This window comes from Typopeltis vanoorti, chromosome 16, assembly GCF_054136105.1.
Source record: "Typopeltis vanoorti isolate ZY-2024b chromosome 16, IOZ_Tvanoo_1.0, whole genome shotgun sequence".
Lineage (NCBI taxonomy): Eukaryota > Metazoa > Arthropoda > Arachnida > Uropygi > Thelyphonidae > Typopeltis > Typopeltis vanoorti.
In genome coordinates this window covers 2,482,251-2,502,891 of record NC_143564.1, presented here as the reverse complement: position 1 = coordinate 2,502,891, position 20,641 = coordinate 2,482,251, and the positions used below count along the sequence as shown (strand labels likewise).

Below are 20,641 nucleotides of genomic sequence, written 5' to 3'. Positions count from 1 at the left end.
TCCTTGAATAGCAGTGGACTGAGGAATAATACATTAGACAATGAAAATGGCAAAATAGTAGCTATGTTGATTATGTTATGGACAGTGAAAATGAAAACTCATTAGTTTGAGAGGAACTGTGTGGTTGCAAAAAACCCAGCATCGATAAAAAATTAAAAAATAAATAAAAATCTACTACAATTCAACACCACTAATTATTTCACAAAAAATACTTATCTCTCTGGAGTTCATAATGTTAGCCTGTAAACAACATACTACCTATGCAAGGATTCCTACTTGCCTGCAGTTGGCAAGCATGGCCATGTAGTCCTGACTGGAAGGATGAAGAGGTATACAGACATATCAATGCAGAAAACATTTATGTGGAATTATAAGGTAGGCAACTATCATCAACCTTAGAAACCACCTTGCATCAGCACAATGGATGAAAGAATTCGAAGGAAGAGAGATCACTTGATATATCAAAGATACCTAAGAAAAACATTAATGATAGCAATAGCAGACTGCATACCTTGAGCAAAAAAGATAAAGTGATTCAGAGTCAAATCGATGACAGGAGAAATTAGAGAAAGAGGTGGAGAACATTTGCATGAGGAACATAAGACTCAAGCTGGGAATATGACTAGTGTAGTAAGGAGAGCAAAATCAGAATATAAACGGAGACTAGCACTGCAATCTAAGAAAAATCGCAAGCAGTTTTTTCACTATGCGGCCAGTAGAAGGAAAAATGGATTGTGGACAGATTAGCTTGCAGGATGGAGATAGTATCAGGGTGACCAAGGCAGATGGTATATTTGGGCTATTTATTGATCACTTATTAGAGAGTTCCATCCTGGTAAAGCAGGCCTTTATTGATAGAGGAAGAATAATGCAGAGTGAAGCATTAGAAGAGGATGTATTCTGAATACTGAGTATGCTAGTCAATAAGGCAAGGAGACTACAGAGAATTTTGCTACATGTTTTAAGGGAATGTGCTGTGCAACCCACAATGCCATTAATCTGGCTATTTGATAAAAGTTATGCAATGGAACAAGTTCCTGGGAAGAGAGAGGAAGGCAGGTAAGATATTGCTATTGCATAAAGGTGGAGGTAGAATGAAGGTAATCAAACTATAGGCCAGTTTGTATTTCTTCTGTAGCTGTCAAGATTTTTGGCAAATCAGTAATAACTTGTATACAGAATATTATATTATTAGGGCAGTTATATTATTTATGCAGGCTGCATGAATTTGTTAAGAGGCATTCTTGTTTTAGTTGGTGGTCTTTTACAATGGACTAACAAGAGCAGTGAATGAATGAGGGTATTATTTGGATTTTCTGGTCTCACAGATATCAGAGAGTTGTATATGGATTGGGAAGAGGGAGGAAAGCTTTCATCAGATGACATGCAGAAACGTTTCTGTGATAAGATATGGTCACTGTAATTTGAAGGGGATTATTATTATAATTATTATTATTACATGAATATCTCCACTAAATTAGAAGACTCCTTGCAGGAGACTCACACTAACCTTTATATAAGCAATACCTACACACCTCTCAAACTCATTCACTGTCAGAGCACTCACAACTAATTCTGACAATCCATTCCACTCATTCACCACTCTCCAAGCAAAAATTTGTTTACACACACCCATACTGACCATATTCTTAAACAACTTCCAGGGGTAACCTCTAGGTATCCGGAGAGTTCATCGAAAAGGCAATTCATCGAATGAACAATTCATCGAACGACAATTCGTCACAAATGCAATTCATCGAAAAAACAGTTCACCGAAAATTTAAAATGTTCAAAAATATTATGAGAAAATTGATCCACTTGGAACAAAACCTGAACCGTGAATAAAGCGATTACAATGCTACTTTCATAGGGAAAAATTATAGAACAATATGGTTCTTATAGTCTTTCTTGTCCTATAACTGTTTCATGTCTGTTCATGGGACTGATTTGCCTGTTTCCGGAAGAAAGCCCAGCCCTATCTATATTATGCCTGCTAACTTACCTTTAGCAGAACAGGACTGATAAAAATTATGCGTAAATGGGATCCAACTACCCAGGTCTTTCTAACTGAACGGCTTCGTTTTTACCGACTGAACTATGCGGGCTTCATTATTATTATTGTTGCTGGTAGTAATATGCGACTTCAATACAGCAATTATTATGGGATGAATTTTACTCAGATTCACTATGTGAAACTTTTACAAGAAAATGTCGAAACGTTCCAGTTTTCAGTTCAGTTATATTCGGGGGCGACAAAGAAATAATGTGTCCAAATTATGTACTGTATTACAAAACCTCTCTGACTTAAATGACTTAGCAGAAGTTGTTGGTACAAGAAGCTGTCTGCATGGTTCAGTTTTTGTTCTAAATGGATTACTTTTACCATAACATTATCGAAAATTTAAAATTTTCGGTAAATTGTTTTTCGATGAATTGCATTTTCGACGAATTGTCTTTCGATGAATTATTCATTCGATGAATTGCCTTTTCAACGAATTGTCTTTCGATGAATTTTCCTGTAACCAACCTCTAGCTTTCTCTCTATTTGTCATGTATCGAAAAATTTCCTTTACGTCAATCTTATAGAACCCCTTTAATAACTTGTAAGTTTCTATCACGTATCCTCTTTTCCACCTATCAACTAAACTTTGCAACCCACACACACATTCAATGTATTCTCATAGGGGGCATTCCACAGACCTGTCATCAGCTTAGTCACTTGTCCCTGAATCCTTTCCACCACCTCCTGATTCTGAAGAAACTCAGGTTACCAAATCTGCGTAAGGTAGTTGAGATGCGATTGAATCAGAGACATCTAAAGTGGGACAATAATCTATCTTTACTCATTCAAGTGCTTTTTAACATCCAAGTAATACTTTGAGCTATTTTATCAACTTTTCAAAATATAATCTGCACTTCAACTCTCAGTTCACCATTACTCCCAAGTCCCTAGCCATTAATCTCCTGCAAATCAGTACCATCATTGTGATATATAGTATATAACCTTTTCAACCTGAATAATCATTACTCTTCACCCACAATGCCAATTATTTAAACCATCCAGCATGATATCTATATCACCATTATCAACTATTGTCCTCTCCAGTTGTGCATCATCAGTAATTAACTAAATATCCTCCCTTAAATCTTTCCCTACTCATTAATATACAAATCAAATAGCAGCCCTAGTACAAAATCCTAAGGTACTTCATTAGTCACCCTCAATTTCCTCGATTCCACCATACACTACTCTCTGATGTCTGTTTGTCAGACACTCTCTTATCCATGTTACCAACTTCATATTTATTCCCATTTGCTCTAACTTTATTGATAGTTTTCCATATGGCATTCTCAACTGCCTTTGTGAAGTCCAGCAGAAACTTCTGGTGTCACTCTAATATTAAAACATTAAATTACTAAGGTGAGACTTAATTTTTGCAAAGTCATGCAGCCCACCACAGAGTATTGTATTTCCATCCACCAACAGCTGGATTTTACCGTTAGCCAACTTTTCCAATAACTTTTGAAATAAGGGGAAATAACCTTAGTGTGAGTGCAGAGACAGATAAGGAAATGATACCAGGACTGTCTAAAGTTGGTTGCAGATTGATTGAAGATTTGCAAACTACAGATTTTGGTGGATAGAATACAAAAAAGGGTGGGGGTATAACTGAACATTTAAGCTGCTGAAAGATTATCAGATGGACATTATTGAGATCTTTCGTGTGATAGAGTGAGTAGAAGGAACAAGGACAAGTGACATCCCTAGAAGTTACAAAAGGAAATAGTATGTAAGAGGCTAAAATGTAAGTTTTTTGCATGGAAAGTGGTAGGAGCATGGATTGTACTGTCTGAGAGGATGCAAATAATTAATGAATTCAATGAGTGGTATGATGGATCCTTTCCTTTAGTGTTACACGGTGATCAACATTCATTTTAGACAAATTATGGACTCTGCGACCATGTTATAAATAATAATTTTTAATTTCCCGACGTTTCACCATTCACATAAGGTCATCATTTGGAGCATACACACACGCGCGCGCGCACACACACACACACACACACACACACACATATACACACACACACACACATATATATATATACAGAGACAAGCTAAATTACATTTCACACAGTATGCTAAAGAGACAATGATTTGATCAACAGTTATTCTACTGGCCTGACCTCTAGTGAAAATAAAATTATATTCAAATAAATAAATTAAATAAAATAAAATAAAATAACTACATCGAAGCTATATTCTATTGAAGACAACATCAGAGAAAACATTCTTTCATACAGATAGTTTTATTACAGTAAAAATGATGTCCTAATTTAACAATTGTTATATTAGATTTAAGATCCTGGATTATCTATGGTCCTATTCATAATTAACTCTTAGGGAGAAATGTTAAGTGGGTAGAATATGTGCCTTCCATATTCTTGGGATTTTTAGTCCCTCATTATTGTTAAGATTAGGGTTCATGGAATCACTCATCAAACCCCATCATGTTAAATAAATGAATAAATGTTATCAATGATAAATTTCTCAATCCTTTTACTTTATTACTGTGTCTCGATAAGAAATATTTAAAGAAATTTAAAGAAAATACTTAAAAAAATTTATAAAGAACATTAAAAATTTAAACCCTATATACAGGAATAAAATGGCGTTAGTGGATTTTTTTTTTATTTATTAAAAATTTAAACCCCGTTTTGAAGTTTAGACATTTACCAACCCCTTGGATAGCCACATCAACTCCCAGGAGTTGATGTCAAGTACTTTGCCGACCCCTACTTTACGATGAGCTCTAGACTAGCTGAGCATTATATAAACAATCAAAAAATAATAAATAAATAAATAAAATCAAAGCATGATAGAAGACTAGGTAAATTTATCAAAGAATAAATTACAGATTTCTGAAGGAGTCACTTTCTAATTTAATCATCTAAATTAAATTATTTAAGTCATTTTCATATTTAAAATCATAAGAGCTGATCTGATCAACTCTTTACTTATAAATTAAAGATGCTACAAAATTATATTCTTGGTTTAATCCTTTATCCAAGTGTAAGCAAACAAAATTTGCACGTGAAGTATTCTCAGGACTGGGCAACTCGTATATTGAAGCTAATGACTTCACATCACTTGCCTTAGTATCCCATAATACAAAGCACATATCCTTACAGACATGTATAATGCTATGCATTATGGGAAAAGTCACTACCTAGACCCATTTCGACCTTTATTGAGGTCTCATCAGTGGGAGCCAGACCCAGAGGTGATACCAAGGTTGAAGCAATTACTTCCCATAAGTAGTAGTAATAGTACTATTCCGGGTAGTGACTATTCCCATAATGCATAGCATTATGGGAATGGTCACTACTGTAAGGATACGAGTTGCCCAGTCCTGAAAATACTTCAGGCACAAACTTTGTTTGCTTACACTTGAATAAAGGATTAAACCAAGAATATAATTTCTTGATATCTTTAATTTATAGTATAACCAAGTGGAAAAAATTCCAGCAACTCTTTTGTTATTGAGAATTAACATTTACAGCGTAATTTATTGGCCTATCAATGGTTTGACTCTTGCACATGAGCTATTGTTTAGAATGATATCTTTGGTGTGCATAATGCAGTGTATTTCCTAGTTCATCGAAGGCATTTTCTGCATACCCCCAATACAGCTGATTAGGTTTAAATGAAATTGGTCAGTCTGATAAATATACATATAACAGAAAACTTAAAAATGGTTACTGGAATGCATTTTACTTATAGATTCATATCCATTAAATTCTTAGTACATATAATTTATTGGTCTTACAAGTTTTTGTGTCTAAAAACACTGAAGTTATCCAATATTCACACATGATTAAAATGCATACATAAAAAGCAAACTACGTATTTTCCAGTGTATAAGACACACTTTTTTACCTTAAAAATTCATCTTAAAAATGGGGTGCATCTTATATAATGAAGGTAAAGATTCTTTCCTCTTTTCAAAGTCATATGCACTCCCTTTTATGTTCCAAGATCTTTGTAGGCGGTTAATGGTGCAATCAAATTGATGCGTGACCTTCACGTGACTTCTAGCACGTCATTGACTAAGAACGGGGAGCCCCTATTCAAGTTTCATAATATCTTATCCGAGTAATCAGTTACCGATGTTTATCAGTATTGAGTTGACGTGTTGAGATATTTTGTGTTCAGTTTGATATTTCCCCGTAGATTTTAGTGATGGAAAAAAACAGGCGACATTCATATACTTCAAGTTACAAATTGCAGGTTGTAAAGTATGTGGAAGAATACAGGAATAGGGAAGCTGAAAGACATTTTGGACCTCTGCCTACAGAAAAAATGATTAGAACTTGGCATGGTCAGAAGGAGATTTTGTACAATTTGTGTAAAGAAAAGCGCACGGAACGTGGAAAAATTGCAAAGTAGCCAGAACTAGAGACCGAAGTTTTGAAATGGGTGCAAGAAAATCGGCAAAATGGCATTGCCATTTCAACAAATTCGTACACATGCAGTCAAAGTAACCTGTGAGCGTAACATTGAAGATTTTAAAGGTGGTGCGTCATGGTGTTACCATTTCATGAAACGCAGTGGACTTTGCATGCGTACAAAAACCAGTCAAAAAAATGCCAAAAGAATATGAAGACAAAATTATTTCTATATTATAAGAAATTAATGATGATAGAGAAGAGTCAGATGACAGTGACATGGGTTTTGCAGGTTTCTGAAAGGTCAGTTTACTATTAAAAATTACCTATTATTTTATCCATTTTTTTTTTTAAAATCATACTTTAAAGTTTAGGTTTTTTCCAGAAAATTGTATTAAATTTCTTGGGTGCGTCTTATACATAGGAGCATCTTATACACCGGAAAATACGGTATTTCTTATAAATGTAACCTAAAGGCAAAATTGTAAGTCATATGAAAGTCTTAATATACAGGAATAATCACTATTAATCTTACCAGGACTACTGGCTAAGTTAGCTAGAGCTGCAAGACTTTGTAAATTGGCAGTATTTATGTCTGGAAGAGTTGAAAAAAATACAGCCAAATTGAAAATTTTACATTCTAAAAAGTGCAAAGGAAACAAAGAATAGAACAAAAGTTTCATTATTTTAACTTTTTTTTTATCACTTACTGTAAAAAATATAAATAATTAAAAAAAAATGCTGTACTATACCTGCATTGCTATTTCCAATGTTTGGAATTGAAAGGCCAGAAGTAATTCCTTGTCCAGTTAAACTCTGAAGACTCAAAGAATTCAATCCTAGGTGAAAAGATGTTTTAATTAATTTCAGTTTATAGTATGTGTGTGTGTGTGTGTGTGTGTGTGTGTGTGTGTGTGTGTGTGTGTGTGTGTGTGTGTGTGTGTGTGTGTACTGCTATGATATTACATTGTGGATTTAATGGAAATGAGGAACAGCACAGAAGAATGAAATTAAATGAGTAGCTCTTTCAATATTATGTCATTTCACAGACATCATCTAAACAACTGTGAGAAAAACAATACAAGGTAGTAGCATGCATACCATTCATGCTGGTCAAAAATAATAAAAAGACAAAAAAAACTAATAAAACATGCAAAAACATGGAGAACATCAAGAGAATTCTTAATGAAGATCCTAGAGAGAAAGCAAAATATTTCTCCTAATTAAGGCACTGGTTTTAGTGAAAATAACACATTAAATTTTGATACAAATAAAATAAGTAAAGAAGTGGAAATAGAAGGATTTTATGATCTTCAAAATACAGTAGATAAAATAAATAAAAAAGAATATGTAATAATCTTTGGAAATTTAAAAGCAAGAATTGGCAACATGGCTATTCCAGGTATATTTCAGAAATTTAATGAAGAAACAATTACAGAAAATGGAATAAACCCACCACAGTTTTGTATGAATAATGAATTATGAATATATAATATATTCTTTGGTCATAAAATACAACATAAAATAACATGGGAATATGCAAAAGGGTAAAAATCAGTAATTGATTACATTATAACTAATAGAGAAATTACCCAAGAAAAAGAAAATGACATGTTGGAGAGATCTAACATCAAGCAGTAAAATAAAAACGAACAGCCATTAAAGATATTATTATTATTAAAATTATATGGTATCTCCATGGAGTCCGGAGACTCATCGTGGGAGACCCACACCAATGTTTATACACAAAAAACCTACTACACCTTCCATAAACTCATTTGCTGTCAAGGGCACTGTCTGCTAATTCTGGCAATCCCTTCCACTCGTTCACCACTCTCCATGCAAAAAATTTAGTCTGCACATCCTTATTAACCACGCTCTTACACAACTTCCACGGATGACCCCTAATTCTCTGACTATTTGTCATATATTGAAAAATTTCCTTTGCACCAATTTTATAAAACCTTTAATATTTTATAAGTTTCTATCATGTCCTCCTCTTTTCTGCCTATCAAGTAAACTTTGTAATCCACAGAATCATTCCACAGACCTATCACCAGTCTGGTCACTCATCCCTGAATGCTCTCTACCACTGACCAGAAGAAATCCAGGTGACCAAACCTATGAACAGAAGTCAAGATGGTGCAAAATCATAGTCTTATAAAGAGAAATAATAACATCCCTATCTTTCTTTGTTAGCATGTTTTTCAACAACCAAGTAATCCTTTGCGCTGTTTTACCAACTTCTGCAATGCCCTCTAAATTTCAACTCTCTGTCCACCATTATCCCCGAGTCCCTAGCCTCATAAATTTTCTGCAATCCAATTCCATCAATGTGATACACAGTATGTAATATTTTCAAACAGAAGTGCATAACCTTACATTCTACAGCATTAAAATGACAATTATTATCCTTTTTCCACAATGCCAATTTATTTAAATCATCCTGCAGGATATCTAAGACACCTTTATCAACTATTGTTGATAAAGGTGTCTTCCCAGTATTGCATCATTAGCAAACAACTGAATATCTCCCTGTATACAATATATCAGTGATATACAAATTAGTGGCCCTAGTACTGAATCCTGAACTACTCCAATAGTCATCCTCATTCTTCTAGATTCCATTCACCATCTGCCTATCAGCCCTTCCTATCCATGCTACTAGCTTCATATTATTATTACTACTCTGCCATGGAGTAAATAGCCTCACTGTGGGAGCCAAACAGTGTTACACACAAAGCTCATCAAACCATGCTTTAAACTCATTCAATGTATCTGTCTTCACGTCAGGCAATGCATTCCACTCACCAACTACTCTCGATGCAAAGAACCTCCTCCTTATGCCTCTGCTCACTCCCTCCTTATACAGCTTCCAGGTGTGTTCTACCCCTTCTCCCATTCTATGAAAAATTTCTTCCACATTAACCTGGTGACAACCCTTTACCAATTTAAATGTCTCAATCATATCCCCTCCTCTTCCTCCTATTTATAAGGCTTGCAAACTGCATTTCCCTCAATCTGTCCTCATATACCACATCCCAAAGACCAGTTACGACCTTAGTCAATCTTCTCTAGACCCTTTCCAATATATCCTCATGATCATGAAAACCACAGGACCAAATCTGTGCAGAATAATCCATACAAGGATTATTCTGCACAATTGGAATCAGAACCTACTTATTTCTACAACTTAAGGACCTCTGCATTATTGTCATAATCTGATGGGATGACTTCACAACTTGTGCAATGTGCCTTTTGAACTTCAGATCCTTGTCCACCGCCACTCCAAGGTCTCTTACCTCCTCAACTTCCTCCAAAATTTCCCCACCAAGTGTATGCTATGCATCTCATTACTGCCTACCAAATTTCCGCGCTTACTCCAAAACCATTCAAATGTAATCCACCATTAGGCAAATATAAGTCGTTTTGTCCATCAAATTCACCTGCATCTATAATCTGTACTCCATTCCTCATACACAATCTTCTCATTGAGTCATTAACAATCATGGCATTTCTTTTCAAATCTGTTCTATCATACTGAGGAAGCATACTCACAATCTTTACTTTATTACTTTTCGTTTTTTTTATCAATTCTTTAATTCATATCCTCTCTTATTGCATATTTCTCCCCTTTCAAATTATTTGTTCCTGCCAAAACAATCATCTCTCTCAGATCTATCTTCTTCAAACTAACAGCTTCGCTAGCATCCTTGATCTTTGTATCTCGGATGTTATTTCCAGTGCGAGACACTGGAAATCTCCTTATTTCCAGTGTCTTGCACTTTCATACTTTCTTTATTCACTTTTTCTTTCATTCTCCTACCTGCTGATCCACATAACAATAATTTCTCCAGTTGCTCTACCTCCCATTTTGTCCTCTGAAGGAGGTGTAATCATTTCATTTCAAAGTGCATTATCTTATATTTTGTAACATTAAATTAACAACCATGCCTTTGTCCACACTGCCAATTTATTTAAGTTATCCTGCAGGATATCTACATCATCGTTATCAACTACTGTTCTCCTCAGTTTTGCATCATCAGCAAACAATTGAATATCTCCCTCAAATCATTAATGTACAAGTTAGAGAGTAGTGGCCGTAATATAGATTCCTGGGCCACTCTACTAGTCACCCTCATTTGCCTTGATTCCACTCCACCATACACCACCCTCTGATGTCTGTCTACCCATCAGCCATTCCTCTATCCATGCACACCTGCCTCATATCCACTCCCATTTGCTCCAAACTTATGTAATAATTTTATGTTTTATATACAATATTCTATCAAATGCCTCTGCAAAGTCCTGAAGTACCTGGATGTATCCATTTCCTTTTATACAATTCCAATGTCATCTTATTATAAAACATGAAAACGCCGGCCTGGTTCACTGAGTGGTTAGCATATCCGTTCTCCAGCCAAAAGGCTGCGGGTTCGAATCCCGCTGTGGGCATGGATGTTTGTGATTGTCAGCGAAAATACCAGTGGTGGTGGTGGTGGTGATAGCATTGGTGTAAATGATGATGGTAGTTGTGATTCGTTGTAGTTGGTGGATTGAATGGTGGAGATGGAGAGTTATAGAGTTGGTGCCCTCCCTCGATGAGTCTTTGGACTCCTTGGAGATGTCACATAATAATAATAATAATGAATAAATTACTATGGCATGACATACCTTTTACAAAGCTATACTGTCACCTTTAGAGTATCATATTCCTATGCATCCATTTCTGAATTTTAATTTCAACCAACTTTTTCAATATTTTAACCATCGTTCCTGAGATATTAATTGGTCTGTAATTTGCTACTTTTGTCTGGGAGCCACCTTATGGAATGGAACTATCTTACCCTCTTTCCACTCCTTTGGAACCTTGCCATAACTGAGACTTAGATTAAGCAACTTCGTCAGAGGCACTACCAGTTCACTTGCACATTCATGTAGCACTCAAGCTGACATCCTGTCCAGTCCTACTGCTGTATTCACATTGATATGTTTCAATACGTTCAGTACTTCCAGATCACCTACTTCAATTCTCACATCAATAACCACAAAGTCACCACCTGGATGATATATACCCTTGTAAAGTAACCATGGTCAAAAGAGTAAAAAGCTTTTACTTCTTACTTTTAAGCATGAATAATGGAATAACTACTCCAAAGAATTAGAATATAATTATTATGTTACTCAAAGAAGAATATGGAGAATAATACAAACTCAAAAGTAAGAACAAAATGAAACTATAAAAGTAAAAAAGACTGGACTGGATAAATGGAAAGATTATTTTCAAAATCTATACACAGAAAAGAATAAAGATAATGATTGTTTATGAAGAGGATGATGTAATTTTTGACATAACAAAGATATTGAACAAAATCTTAAAGGGCAAAAACACAGTAAATCAGATGGAATAGATTAGATGCAGAATGAGCTATAAAAATATGGAGAAAAATTAGCAAAAGAACTATGTGATATTCTAAATACAATATTTATAGAATCCAATTCCACCAATGTGATACACAGTATATAATATTTTCAACCAGAAAATATTACCAGAAGTGTAATATTTTAAGAAATAAGAAGTAATATTTTCAACCTTACATTCTGCAGCATTAAATTGACAATTATTATCCTTTTCCCACAATGCCAATTTATTTAAATTATCCTGCAGGATATCTAAGTCACCTTTATCAACTATTGCTCTTCCCAGTATTGCATCATTAACAAATGATTAGGGAAAGAGCTTAACAATACCAATCTTTAAGAAAGGAGAGAGGAGAAATCTGGAGAACTATAGAGGAATAAATCATAAATCTGCTCTGCACTATATTAAAATTATGTACAAAAATAACTGGATATATACAGGGTGTTCGGGATAAATTTGACATATTTATAATTAATTATATTTTTCCGTAAGTTACATGTATTAACACACACTTCTCTTCATTTAAAAGTTTGGACCCTTCTTCATTCATATACAAGATGTCAGAAAGGATGGATAGCTGGAACCCACCTGAATCATGGAAGAGAATAACTTGTATCATGATGATTCGTGCCCGCCATCAAAATAAGGATATTACGACTGCTGCCCAATGCTCCCTGAATACAGTAAAAACAATCAGGCATGAACTAGAGACTTGCAATGGTGACTACGAGGATGTAGCAAGAAGAAAGATCCCTAGCAGACGATCTGATTGCGTTCGTACAGCAGAATTCCTCGCAAATCTGCAGGAACAGGTGTTGAAGAACCCTGGCATTGGAATTCGGGCTTTGTTCGTGGAGTTGCTAACTGTAGTCAAGCCCTGGATAACAAGGGTAGCCAATGGTAGGCCGTATGTATGGCAGCAGGATTCGGCCCCTTGCCACACCTCTGGGAAAAGTCAAAAATGGTTGTCTGAAAATTTCTACGACTTCACCAGTCCAAATGTTTGGCCTCCAAACTCCCCAGACCTTAACCCCATGGATTATTTTGTATGGGGCGCAGTTGAAAAAGACACCAATCACACTTCCAGTAATACAAAAGCCCAGTTAATGGATAAAATTAAAACAGTTTTTGCGGCCCTTCCCAGGGAGACTGTAGCATCAGCTTGTTCGAGGTTCCGAAGCAGAATTGAAGCTGTGATCGATGCTAATGGTGGTTATTTTGAGTAAATCTTGTTGATAGTATTGTAATTAACTCTGCCTGTAATGTTTTTTTGTCAATTCATTAAATTTAATAGATACAAAGAAGATTTTCTTTTTCCTTACGAAACTGTCAAATTTATCCCGAACACCCTGTATAATAAATAATTTTATTGAATTATCTCATGAGCAACAATGAGGGTGTTGATAAGGGCTCTATGTCACTTAACAACAATAGTCAGCAGTATTGCTGGAACAAAGATAAGTTTAATTTTTCAGAGTACTTTTGCAGAATTATATGCATTTCAATGAAAATTTATTTAATTTGTAATACTAGGACTGAAAACGTATTTATTATCAAGGTTCTTAGAAGTTTTGTACAGAATTTTGTGTATACCAGTTAACAAAGGCAAAAATGGCAGCAAGAGCAATCAGACGCATGGCAAGAAAATTAAGTGTGTGTTGAGCAGTGTGAAACTTTACTAAGCTGGTTCGTTGTCGGAAGTGTAATATGCATGCATGGGTGAATGTGGCAGATGTTTCTTGAGAAATTGAACAAAAGAAGTGAGAGGGTGAAGGTCTGCAGAAAATGTGATATTTTAATGAACTGTAGTGATCTGAATGAAAGACGTGGACAGGAAATGAAGAATACTAGATGAAAGGCAGTGATAGGTGCAAGACTGAGAATGATAGCCAGAAGAGTAAGCATGAGAATATGAGAGTGGAGAATGTGATAGTGAATAAGTAAATTATTGAAAAAGAAAAAGAGTGCATAAATGTGGAAGTGAGCCTGACTGACAATACAAGAGCTGGCATAACTATGAGAATCGAAGATAGCCTGATTGACAAAGCATCAGCGAGAAAAATTTTGGAATGCAAAAACTGAAGAATGAAATGATTAAGATGAAAAATCAGATGAAGTATAACGATGAGTTGCAGTAGAGTGCATGATCTTGAATGGAATGTTAGCAGAAATGTGGGAAGAGAAAGGAATGCAGTTTGTGAATATGTGGGATGAGTTTGTTGAATGTAACTGCACAAGAGGGATGGACATCATATGAATGGTTTGAAGTGAGTCACCCAGAAAGGCTACTACTGAAAGGAAATGTAATCAGTGATGCGAACAAGGTAAGTTAGAGATAATGTAAATAAGTAGGAGAGCGAACTAGGTGAGACCACTGTGAATGGAGATGAGAATGTAAGACCAGGAATAAAAGTTGAACAGGGAATGGGGTCGGAGAAGGGAGACACTATGTAAGCAGAATGGATTCTGAAACCAGGAATGAATGAATGCAGGTATGGGGTTGGTCAGCATAGGAATGGAACAGTCCAGAATAATAGGGGTAGTAGTTGAATCTGGGAGGATATATGAGACAAAACTAAGAGTGAATAGACAGCAACGAGTGTGAAGAAGTAACAGATGAGTGGTAGCATAGGTAAGACTGGTTGTAGACCACAAAATTAATTGTTACTGCAAAGTGTGAGGACTTAAAATCTAATAGGTGAGGCTGGGATGCAGAATATACAAATAATGGGGACATTTTGAAAGAGGTGGAAAAGATAAGAGATCTGGAAGTGATAGTGGACAGAGAATTGGAGTTCATCATCATCAAATTCCTAACATGTACTCTCAAGGGGTGTACAGGATATGATAGTACTACATAAAAAATTTACATCATTACTAACTTCCTATCTACAATTTTCCTCCAAATCAGTCTGTTACTTGTCAAGACTCCAATATTATCATTATCAGATCTTATATTTCTATTGTCTAAGGCATATTGTACTATATCAATCCACCTACATCTTGTTCTTCCTCTGGGTCGTTTTCCTGCCAACCTGGCAGAGAACACTTGTTTTTGCTAATCTTTTCTCGCCCATTCTGTTTAAGTGACCATACCACCTGAGATTAGCTCTGCTAATGCATTCCAGGATGCCGACAATGTCAAGTTCTTTCTTAATATCCTCATTTTTAATATGATATTGCCATTGATGCCATCTGTTCACCTCTAATCTTTCTCAGGACTCTCATATCTGCAGTCTCTAGTCTTTGGTCAAGTGTTTTACTTCTGACCCAGCTCTCAGATTCATAAGTTAAAACTGGTTTGAACACTGTCTTGTATACAACTAGTTTAGTGTTCCAACTAATTTCTCTCTTATTCCATATGAATTTATTCAATTGAATTCCTACCATATCAGCTTTGTTGATTCTGTTGTCTATTTCCATACTTCATTTTACCATCTTCAGTAAAAATCGTGCCTAAGTAGCTGAAATGTTTTACTTGTTCCACAGGTTCCCCGTTCACAAAACAGTTGACATTTTCAACAATTCTACCGATTTTCATTGTCTTTGTCTTTTTAATGCTGACCTTCATACCATATCTATTACAACAGTTATTCAATTTAGTCAGGGACTCTTGCAAACTTGTAGAGGATTTATTTAGAAGTATAACATCATCCACATAAAGCAAAGAGCTGACATTAACATCTCCAATTCTGATATCATGTTTAATACCACTTTCCTTCATAATGTGATCCATATAGATAATGAATAACAGAGGGGATAATGTACATCCTTGTCTCACACTAGATTTAACATTAAACCATCTTCCTGTACTTTCTTCAATTCTAACTGCCAACCTATAACTCAAATACAGACTTAAGTATTGCTTGATATAATGCCCCATTGACACCATATAACTATAGCGTATTGAATAGCTTTTCTCTTGGCACTTTGTCATATGTTTTTTCCAGATCAACAAAACTTAGATACAGATCTATGTTATATTCCCATGCTTTCTCATTTCTCAACTATTTGTCATAAAGTGAATATCTGATCCTGACAGCCTCTATTTGGCCTGAATCCAGCTTGTTCTTCACCAAGCTTTTCTTCCACAATTCTTCTCAACCATTTCTCAATTATACTGGCATAAATCTTGCCCGGAACACTCAGTAGGGAAATACCACTGTAATTCTAACATTCAGTGTTATTTCCCTTTTTATATATGGGCACTATTAGAGCTCTACTCCAATCATCGGCAATTCGTCCCTCTGTCTAGGCTTTCTGAACTATGCAGTGCAGCCACTGTAAGACTTTTATATCACCATATTTCAGCATTTCTGGTCGAATATCATCTACTCCTGCTGCCTTTCCACATTTCAAGCCTTTGATGGCTTTTTCTACTTCAAGTATGGATATGTATTCCTGACTGCATACCTGGGCAGTGTTTTTTACCACTGTGCTGTCATCACTGCTTGTTTCATTTAGCAGTTTTTCAAAGTAATTACTCCATACTTCAAGGATATCTTTTTCTCCTGTTTTCATGTAACCTTCATCATCTCTAACTCCTTTTACAGCACTCTTTCTTTCATTGCTAATCTTCAACAACCTTGACAATATCTTACCACCTTCTTAATATTTATTTTCTATGTTCTTGCCAAAGTCCTCCCATGACTTTTGTTTAGCTAGTTTTACATAGTTTTTAGCTTTCTTACATTTGTCTCTGTATTCCCTAAGAGCACAAGCTGACTTATTTTCCAGGAACTTTTGATATGCTTTCTTCTTTTCCTTCACTGCCTCTTTAACTTCCTGTGTCCACCATGGAGTTCTGATTTTTCTATCCTTGCAGACAACCTCACCACATGCCTCTCTGGCTGAATAAATCAGGGTTTTCTTTAAGGCTTGCCACTGAATCTCCAAGGTTTGGTTCCTTTTCTCAAATTCTTTTATTTTTTCTTCAATAATATTTGTGTATTTTAGTCTATAGTTCACATCTGAGAGCTGCTCAACTTTTATTCGTTTTCAAACTTGTTATTGAAATTTAATATTGAAAAGAATGTTATTCTTTTCAATATGAAATTCAATTTTATCCTGCTGAAGACTAAATAGTGATCACTTCCAATTTTAAATCTTCTGTACACTCTGGTGTCCTGCACCAGGGAGAAAACAGCACTATCAACAATAACACAGTCAATGAGACTTTTCTTATTCCTTACCTCTTCTCTCCATGTGAATTTGTGCACATTTTTATGTTGGAACATGGTGTTAGTAATAACCAGTCCATGTCCTAAGCAGAAATCCAATATTTGACATTATTATTGGCTTTGCTCTTTTCTCCAAATTTTCCCAAAATATTTTTGTATGTCTGACAATCATTTCCTACTCTGCTATTTAGATCTCCAACAAGGACCAACTTTTCCTTTTTCATTGTGTCAGTTGCTTTTTCTAAAGCCTCAAAAAATTCCTCCACTTCTACCTTAGTAGAACCTTCTGTGGAACCATAGGCACAAATAAATCTCATTGTCCAATTCCCCATTCTGATATTAGCCCACATCACTCTACATGAGACTGCCTGCTATTCAAGAAGATTAGCCTCGTATTTTGTGTTGAATACTATGGCTACTCCTTCTTTTCCTTGATTGTCATTTCCTGAATATAACATTTTGTATTTATTGTTCAGAAAGATCTCACCAGTTTTTGTGTTTTTTGTTTCAGTCACCACTATTATGTCGATCTGGTAATTATCTAATTCCTCAGCTAGCTCCATTTCTTTGCCATTCAGGTTTCTTATGTTGATAGTACCGATCTTTAACTCTGGTGATATTGAGTTGGGGTGTGCTTTCAGATTTGTTCCAGTAGCTGACTTTTCGCTGTTCGCCCTGGTTCCTTGGTGAAAACCATGGGGGCCCTTGTTTAACCGGGTGACGTCCCAGTCGGCATGAAATTTTGTTATGTTGTACCATCATTTTCTATATTGGTTTAAGCCAATAAGAATACAATTTGGTCGGCTAAATCCCAAATTGCTAGCCCATCCTCGTTCGTTCAGTATCCAGGTAGATACCCAACAGGGTGCACCACGAGAAGGTGAGGATTGGACATTAGGTCAGAAGCCCTGGTCGGTTCTCCGCATTCCTTTAAAGGCTATGTGGAGGTCTCCTCTCTGTTATACAGCTTTGACCCTTAAGCACCCCCAGAGACTTGGAGTTTAGGGGTCATATTGCCAAAATTGTAAGAATATAACAATGGATTATAAAAATACTGAGGAGGACAGTGAAATGAAGAAACGGAGAGGTTATGATTTCCTTATATAAGGCTCTGATCAGGCAACATATAGATTACTGTGTACAGATTTGGTCAAATGAAGGGTACTGTTGAGAACGGAGAGGATCCAGAGAAGATTTATTGAGTCAGTGTCAGGTCTATGTCAAAAGTTTTGAAGAATATCAGATATGAGAAGAGATCGAGGGAATGTAAGTTGCATAGCCTTGTATATAGAAGAGAGGGGATATGATTGAAACATAAGTCGGTGAGAGGTTGTTACCAGATTAATGTGGAGGAGATTTTTCATAGAGTAGAGGTGTAGAACAAGAGGCCATCCCTGGAAGCTGTATAAGAAGTGTGTGAGAAGCAAGTTCTTTTCAAGGGGAGTAATTGGTGAGTGGCATCATTGCCTGAGAGTGTGGTAAGCAAGGAAACTGTGAATGGGTATAAGGACTGGTTTGATGATCATTTTACACAAAAGCGTATGGATCTCCTGTGACAAGTCCATTGATTCCATGATGGTCAGATGTGAATAAAAATAATAGTAATAATAAAGTATTCAGGGGAAAAAAGATCAACATTAGATGCAATATTTATACTGAAGCAAATAACAAAGAAATCATTAGAATATAATAAATATTTATCAGCATTTCATTGATTCAACTAAAGCATTTGATAGAATAATTAATTTTATTTTTCCAAATGATGAAAGAGGAATCTAATAATTCCTTCATTTATTAGTAAATTTGCATCTTGATTGCTTAAAGCCATGGCACCTCCATGGCAATGCTTTATTTAAGAAAAGGAAACTTGGGTTTAATTGCTCCTTAACTAGGCAATACAGCCAGGAGAATGCATGCAATTGATAAACAAAAAAAAATACATTGACGGTATATATCAGAACACAGAATTATAAGTAAATAATTATTTATTGACTTATTGCTGATATTTTGCTGGTGTTATAATGAGCATCTTCAGAGCACAAAAACACAGTTTGTCACAGTACGCATGACTACAATAACATGGTGTAACAAAGGGACCAGTTTAACAAAATTGTAGCAACAACTCAAAGACTAAAGTCCTAATAAGGTGCCCTCTATCTAAAAAAAAAAACAGAGAGAGAAAGCAGATACTAGCTATGTCTTAAGAATATCTTAGACATTCTTAGATATTCTTAAGACATAACTAGAATACCAAATCTTAGACATATTTTATGTATGTTTCAAGGCTACTGTTGCTTCTAAGAACAATCTCTCTGACCTGTAAAAGTTTTTGTGCATTACTTTTGTTTTCTTCCAGTTGATCATGTGTGCTGTACTGTACTCCCCTTGATGGTATATGTCAGGAATTTGATGATGATGATGATCATGTGTGCAGGGGTATCCAAAGGATGGTCTGATAGGCCTGACTTGCCATAGTGATAGTGCCGGATGTATCTTTTATGTTCACTGATGCGAATGTCCACAGTTCTTCCTGTTTGATTGTAGTAAACTTGATGAAACGAGCAACGCACTTCGTAGACTCCTGGATGTGATAAAGAAGGGATGTTGTCCTTGGGTGAATGGATGACAGTTGCTAATTTGACACAAGGTCTGAATACAGTGCATAGCTGATGTTTATTGAGAATTCTAGATATCTTTTTGGATGTGCCTTTAATGTATAGGATGGTGACTGTTTTGTTGTAGTTCTCCATGGTGGATAGTGGGAGGGGTTTCTTAGGAGCATTTAGTATTTTGTTTATTGTATGGCATTATAGCCACTGGCCAAGAAGGTGTGTGTGTGTGTGTGTGGCGTAAGTGAGCCAGTTCAGCAGCAAGAGCATTGTCATTGGAACAGATTGCTCTCGCTCTGTGGTTTAGCGCTTTTAAGATACCATACTGTTGAGAACGGTGATGGTGTTATTGTTTATGTAAAAATCTCCCTGTATGTGTGGGTTTCTAAAAACTGAGAATGATATGGAACCATCTGGAAGATGTGTGATTAGTGTATCCAGGGTCTGCACAGTTAGCCTAGTGGCTGTGCACTTCGCAACCATATGACTGGGGGAGGAGTGTCCCAGGTTCGATTCCCATCGAAGACGTGAGGAATTTGAGGATCTTCCTCAGCCATAGCCAAGTTAGCCAGTCTTGGGCATGGGCAGTAGGGTTTTTCCCGCCAGTTTATCTGGCGTTTTTCATTCCACAAGCAGGCAAACCAGCCCCGTGAACACACACGAATCTACAGCCATAAATACTTACCCCACATGAGGGGGTTCAACTTGCCCCAATAGGGACGGGGGGAAAAAGGGAAGAAACGCCATACGAATAAATAAATAAAGTGTATCCAGGAAGGGCAGACAGTTATTAGCTTCCAGTTCCATTGTAAAGTGGATTTTTGAATGTTGGCTATTTAAATGCGTTAAGAATGTATCCAAAGTGCCCAGGCATTGGATACATTCTTAGGCAATTAAAGGCACATCGGAAAAGATATCTAGAATTCTCAATAAACATCAACTATGCACTGTATTCAGACCTTGTGTCAAATTAGCAACTG

The 20,641-nt window shown here is 35.9% G+C and overlaps 1 protein-coding gene across 10 annotated transcripts in view; it reads right to left on the bottom strand.

The window, feature by feature from the left end:
• The window catches only part of LOC150097830 (CUGBP Elav-like family member 1-A), an 816,588-nt gene that overhangs the window by 267,861 nt on the left and 528,086 nt on the right, over window positions 1-20,641 (bottom strand). For all 10 annotated transcript variants that reach the window (XR_016549571.1, XR_016549569.1, XR_016549568.1 and 7 more), the window contains 2 exons: window positions 7,203-7,289; window positions 6,986-7,045 (listed from right to left, as the gene is read on the bottom strand). Coding sequence is in view for 1 of the 10 variants with exons in the window: in XM_090406005.1 (XP_090262131.1) it covers window positions 6,986-7,045; window positions 7,203-7,289 (147 nt within the window). In the remaining 9 variants the exon portion in view is untranslated. The remainder of the gene's footprint in view (window positions 1-6,985; window positions 7,046-7,202; window positions 7,290-20,641) is intronic.